General features: G+C 38.1%; 1 protein-coding gene across 5 annotated transcripts in view; it reads left to right on the top strand.

Moving 5' to 3' along the window:
• The window catches only part of Ncoa1 (nuclear receptor coactivator 1), a 228516-nt gene that overhangs the window by 164623 nt on the left and 57223 nt on the right, over positions 1-6670 (top strand). For all 5 annotated transcript variants that reach the window (XM_013351390.2, XM_013351387.2, XM_013351391.2 and 2 more), the window contains 2 exons: positions 3861-4008; positions 5223-6549. In XM_013351390.2, the coding sequence (XP_013206844.1) occupies positions 3861-4008; positions 5223-6549 (1475 nt within the window). The remainder of the gene's footprint in view (positions 1-3860; positions 4009-5222; positions 6550-6670) is intronic.

Raw genomic sequence — 6670 nt, 5'->3', positions numbered from 1 at the left:
AGTGCTGGGATTAAAGGCGTGCACCACCACCACCTGGCAATATATTACATTCTTGAGGAACACAGGAAGGAGAATAGATATTAAGTCTTCTCACCATGAAAGTGATAATGGTGTGTGATATAGCATATGTTAATTAGCTAGATTAAACCATTCATGATGAATAAGTACTTCAAGGCATAATAATGCATAGTTAAAATGAATAGAATTTTATTTGTCCACCTAAATAAATTTAAATTTAGAAGAAAAAAGAGACAAATTTTGCTACTATATCCTTGATTTTGTGTAAATTTTTATAGTGATTACTAGACAAGAGAAAATTTTCTTCCATCTGTCATCTTTTTCCCTTTCCAATAATTTACTATTTGAAGGTAGCAATTGTTATAAAATCCTAATATTTATTAACAGTTTTGTTCTTAGCTTAGTTTTTTGTTTTGTTTTGCTTTTGGCAGCTTTCTACCAAGACAATTTATGAAGTGTTTGTTTTGTTTGAAGTTTTTTGGTGGTGGGGAGATAGAGTTAGTGCCAGGAATTGCCAGGAATTGAACCTAAAACCTCATACATGCTAGGCTAGTGCTTTAGGAAGTACCCCCAGGTTTTTTGGTTTCTGTTTTTTTGTTTTGTTTTGTTTTGTTTTGTTTTGTTTTTGACCCAGCCACTCCTGTAGCCCAGGTTTGTCTCGAACTAATTATGTGACTGAGGAAGCCCTTGAATTCCTGACCCTTTTGCCTCTACTACCCAAGTGCTGTGATCACAATAGACTATGACACTCAGCTCATAAAATACTTCCAAAGGATGCTTACTACTTCATCTTCCAGAATCACATTTGTGACCACAGGTCAGTCTCAGAGCACAGGGGAACACTGCTTCAACCAGACTGAAGCCATAGGTCTGCACTGAGACTGGAGAAAAGTGTATTTCAGGTGGCTGCTTGTTTGTTCCCAGCCGCTTAGCCCCAAAATAATCACACAGAAACTGTATTAATTAAATCATTGCTTGGCCCATTAGCTTTAGCTTCTTATTGGCTAACTCTTATATTAATTTAACCCGTTTCTATTAATCTGTATATCACCATGAGGTTGTTAGCTACCAGCAAAGTTTCAGCACGTTTGTCTCCGGCGGTGGCTTCATGGCGTCTCCCCAACTCTGCCCCTCTTTCTCCCAGAATACAGCCTAAGTTTCCCGCCTAGTTCTGTTCTTCCCTGCCATAGGCTCAAGGCAGTTCTTTATTCATTAACGACAGTAGGAACTCCCACACCAAAAGTGGATATTAAAACCACTTGAGAACTTTAAACTAGGAGGAAGGTGATATGAGTAAAAAGAAATTGGCGAAGATTTATAGGTTCTGTTCAGTTCAGACTAATACTTCAAAGAGAAGTTGAGGTTAAGATGCTTCTGGTACCCTGAGCAAGATGGATGCAGGTGACAGTTGTCAAGTCAGACTTCATGGACCTACCATACTACTAAATGAGTCTATAGCCTAAGATGTTTTCTAACAGAGAAATTAGGAAAATATAAAGCCAGGTTTCACAAGCTTTTAATATATATAACCAGGAAACATTGTTTTGTATTTAGCTGAGTTTGATACAGGCTCTGTTTTCCCATTTTAGGAGATTCATGGCATGTTTCGGGTATTTTAAATTCTTTCATTACTCAGAGTACTTATTTTCCACAAAATGTTTTATTTATTTATTAAAAATTTCCACCTCCTCCCCTCCTCCCATTTCCCCCTCACTCCCCCCACTCCCACTCCCCCTCCCTCTCTAGTCGTAAGAGCAGTCAGGGTTCCCTGCCCTGTGGGAAGTCCAAGGTCCTCCCCTCTCCACCCAGGTCTAGGAAGGTGAGCATCCAAACAGACTAGGCTCCCACAAAGCCAATCCATGCAGTAGAATCAAAACTCAGTGCCATTGTCCTTGGCTTCTCAGTCAGCGCTCATTGTCAGCCACATTCAGAGAGTCTGGTTTGATCACTTGCTCCATCAGTCCCAGTCCAGCTGGCCTTGGTGAGTTCCCATTAGATTAGTCCCACTGTCTCAGTGGGTGGACACACCCCTCGCGGTCCTGACTTCCTTGCTCAAGGGAGTTTTGGATGTTCACCTGGAAATCAGATTGTAGCCAATGTTGCCTTAAACAACAGGCAGGTTCCCAGAGCAGTAATCCCTCTTTGAACCATGTGGATGTCAAGGTCTAAAAATGTGGGTAGTGTGACTAAGGAAGTGAATTTTTCATTATATGTAATTTCAAATGGCCACATGTAGGCTAATGCTGCTGTGTTGAGCAGCTCTGTAAAGTAACCAGTGTTTCCCTGTGTAATAAGCAGATCTGAAAAATGAACAAGATAAAGAAATGGATAAAATGGAGTAAGTAAAACAATGTAAGATGTGTTATCTGTTTTGTCTGGCCTTGTAAAAACTCGTGTAAATAATATATTGTATAATGCCACTTTTCTGCTGAAGTTGTGTTTTTCTAAATATATTATTTAAAAGCTATAAACAGTTGAATGTTAACATAATTTTATAACTGACTATAGCAAAAATTTGCTTATACTCTTCCACAGAAGTTATCAGTGTGTATTAAAGATTCTTTTCATCCTTTATTAATTACTGAACTTCTCTATGCACTGTGTTTGGCAAGCATGGCAGTGACTTAGAAGAAAGTATGCAAAGCTTACATCCTCATTTCTGTACGCAGGCAGCTTTATCCTACTGCCAATTCAACAGACTCTTCTGCCTCAGTCAGTACCAGACACCCAAGATAAAAGAGATCATAGCTTCTCTTATCTTGAATAGTATGTAGTATAAAAAATATTAATTGATCATCTAAAATCTCTTCAATGTGATATTTAAAGTGTAACTAAGCAGCCATACTGTCACAGGTTTTTAATCTTAGTACTTATCAGATTGAGGCAAAAAGAGTATAAATTTGAGGACAACTTGGGCTATAGAACAAATTCTGGGATAGCCCGGGCTACATACAGAGACTTTGTCACAAAAAATGAATGTATTCAAAATATTTTTTACAGGCTTAATTTTAACAGTCATTTGTGATAGTATTTCTTGTATTTCAGTGGGTATTACCTTTTTAATCTTTATATTGACAATCTATTAAGCCTCAAGAGAGAATTCTATGGTGTTACTTAAAACAACAATGACATTTCAGTCCTTCCATCTTGGAGAGTTTCTCCATATTTCACAAGCACTCACCCCAGTAACTAGATTCTTGCCTGCTGCTAATAAACAGTTAAGACAGAACTTACATGATATTGTTTATAAAGCAATTTACTGACAACATAGCTTTTGTTCCTTACTAGTAATAATTAATTTTATCTTAATTTGCTTATTAAATTTTAAAAATTATAGCATCAAAAATAATATAGATATGTGTAATAATTTGTCAGATGGGACCTGAAGGATTTTCCTCAGCAAATAAAGAACTCTAGAAACCCCTTAAAATAGAGAGGATGAACCTCAAAGTGTATGAATTATATCTCAGTATTTATAATTTAAACCATAAGCCAGCCAAAGATAATAATAATAATAAAAACTTGTTAAAGATAATACTAAAGGCAAAGAAGCACTTCCCTGTATTTTGAATGGAGACCTACTAGGTTGCGGTTTGTCACAGTCCTAATTTATATCAGGAGGCAGCCGTTCAAATGAGAGTAAGTTAAAACTTGTCAAGTGGTATATTTTAAATGGAGCCCCTCCACACACACATCTCTAAACTATTCTTTGAATCACAGCAGGCAGCAATTGAGAAGGCATTTTCAATGAGGTTGTTAGTAGAAATAAGACCTAGTAGCCGTCCTTTGCCCAGCGTTCAAGTGTCAGAATTTTAACTAGGTTTTTCTTTTGTTTGAAACAGTGATGACTCGTGGCACTGCCTCCAGCCCATCCTATAGATTCATATTGAATGATGGGACAATGCTTAGCGCCCACACCAAGTGTAAACTTTGCTACCCTCAAAGTCCTGACATGCAACCTTTCATCATGGGAATTCATATCATCGACAGGTACTACTTATTTGGAGAGAAATTATAAGTTAGGCATAAGAATAGTATGATGAGTATATCCATAATTAATATTAATTATCTATCAGTATATCAACAATGGGTATAAGGGTTTTGTTATCAAGTAGCTTTGTTGTTCATAAAGGGAGACAGGAAAGGTGGGACTAAAAAAATCATTTTTTAGGGGTGAAAACATAATGGTGCCTAAAAAATTTGCAACATTCTACATAGGCACTTACAGTCTTAGAAGAGATCTCAGTGTTTATAACATTTTTATTTTATTTTCAAGGGTTCTTTATTAGAACAACGTTTATGACTCTGGAGTTCAAGTTGACAGTTTATCATAGAAGCCTTACTCATTAGTTAAACTCTCAACTTGAAGTTTTTCAATATTCTAATTTGTTCCCTCCCACTAAGTAAAATTTATACTGATACACATAGAAAATTCATGGAATTATTCTTTTATGCTGTTATTTATTTAAAAGCCCTAAGTTATAACTGCATAAAATTTAGCATTAAAAACAAAGACATTTCCCTCACTTCATCTTTTTTCCATCTGATGTTTTGCTTATTGGAACATGGTAATGCCAGTCACAAATCTGTTGTCAAAGTTACACATTTGATTAAAGAGCTCTGGTAAAACCTGAGTTCAGTATTCTGACTTTTTCTAGTTTTAGTTGAAAATTTTCTTGTGAGTGGAATTAGCACAGTTCTTTTTTCATATTGTGATTTCTCTTTCAAAACATCTGCTATGTCTGCATATCACCCTTTTTAATTTTTGCATCAGTGACACAGTATTTTCTTACCCAGTCTTCCTCTTTGGAGTTGAAATACTTAAAAGCTGTAACAGGGGAGTCATAAGTAAAATGCTTTCTAAATAAAGGCATGAGAAGTTTCTCTTTCAAATGAAATTGTTATTACAATAATAATTGTATTTCTATTGCATATTTTCCCAACACCAAGAAAAGTTTATTTTTCACACAACTGAAACTGTCAGTGATTTAAGAGCCCGTAGGTGCCAATTCTAGGAAGTAGTGCTGCCCTTCACAGAGGTAATGGCAGTTCCCTGGTTTTCCTTAATTTAGGGTGGTGCAGAAACTCTCTACTTGATAGCTTGGAACATTAATGAGGCTAATGGCCTTTCTTATAATGTCATCATGAAAAAAATAATAAAACAAATTAAAATGATTGAATAATAATGTATTTTTCTCCCCTAGGGAGCACAGTGGGCTTTCTCCTCAAGATGACACTAATTCTGGAATGTCAATTCCCCGAATAAACCCCTCAGTCAATCCTGGTATCTCTCCAGCTCATGGTGTGACCCGTTCATCTACGTTGCCACCATCCAACAACAACATGGCCTCTGCCAGAGTAAACCGCCAACAGAGCTCAGACCTTAATAGCAGCAGCAGTCATAGTAATTCTAGCAACAGCCAAGGGAGTTTTGGATGTTCACCTGGAAATCAGATTGTAGCCAATGTTGCCTTAAACCAGGGACAGGCAGGTTCCCAGAGCAGTAATCCCTCTTTGAACCTCAATAATTCTCCTATGGAAGGTACAGGAATTTCCCTCACGCAGTTCATGTCTCCGAGGAGACAGGCTAATTCTGGCTTGGCAACAAGGGCTAGGATGCCAAACAATTCATTTCCTCCAAATATTCCAACATTAAGCTCCCCAGTTGGCATTACTAGTGGTGCCTGTAATAATAATAACCGGCCCTATTCAAATATCCCAGTAACATCTTTACAAGGTCTGAATGAAGGACCCAATAACTCTGTTGGCTTCTCTGCTGGTTCTCCAGGCCTTAGGCAGATGAGCTCACAGAATTCACCTAGCAGATTAAGTATGCAACCAGCAAAAGCTGAGTCCAAAGATAACAAAGAGATTGCATCCATTTTAAATGAAATGATCCAATCTGACAACAGTGCTAATGATGGCAAACCTCTGGACTCAGGACTTATGCATAACAATGACAGACTCTCTGATGGAGACAGTAAATACTCTCAAACTAGTCACAAACTAGTACAGCTGTTGACAACAACTGCAGAACAGCAGTTGCGGCATGCTGATATAGACACAAGCTGCAAAGATGTACTTTCTTGCACCGGCACTTCCAGCTCTGCCTCCACTAATCCTTCAGGAGGTACTTGCCCCTCTTCCCACAGTTCTCTGACTGAGCGTCACAAAATTCTGCACCGGCTTTTACAGGAGGGCAGTCCCTCAGACATCACCACTTTGTCTGTGGAACCAGAGAAAAAGGACAGTGCGTCAACTTCTGCCGTGTCAGTGCCTGGACAAGCCCCGGGGAATGCCAGCATAAAACTAGAACTGGATGCTTCAAAGAAAAAAGAGTCAAAAGACCATCAGCTCCTGCGCTACCTTTTAGACAAAGATGAGAAAGATTTAAGATCAACTCCAAACCTGAGTCTGGACGATGTAAAGGTCAAAGTGGAAAAGAAAGAACAGATGGATCCTTGTAACACAAACCCAACCCCAATGACCAAACCTGCTCCCGAGGAAGTTAAACTGGAGTCCCAGAGCCAGGTGGGTGATCCTGGCTTCACAGCATGGGCATCTCTTATCATTATTATTATTATTATTATTATTATTATTATTTCTATTGAGCTATACATTTTTTCTCTGCTCCCTTCCCTTCCTCCCCCTT

Source organism: Microtus ochrogaster, linkage group LG3, assembly GCF_000317375.1.
Source record: "Microtus ochrogaster isolate Prairie Vole_2 linkage group LG3, MicOch1.0, whole genome shotgun sequence".
Lineage (NCBI taxonomy): Eukaryota > Metazoa > Chordata > Mammalia > Rodentia > Cricetidae > Microtus > Microtus ochrogaster.
The sequence above is the reverse complement of the archived record's forward strand: the minus strand, read 5'-3'. Positions and strand labels throughout refer to the sequence as shown.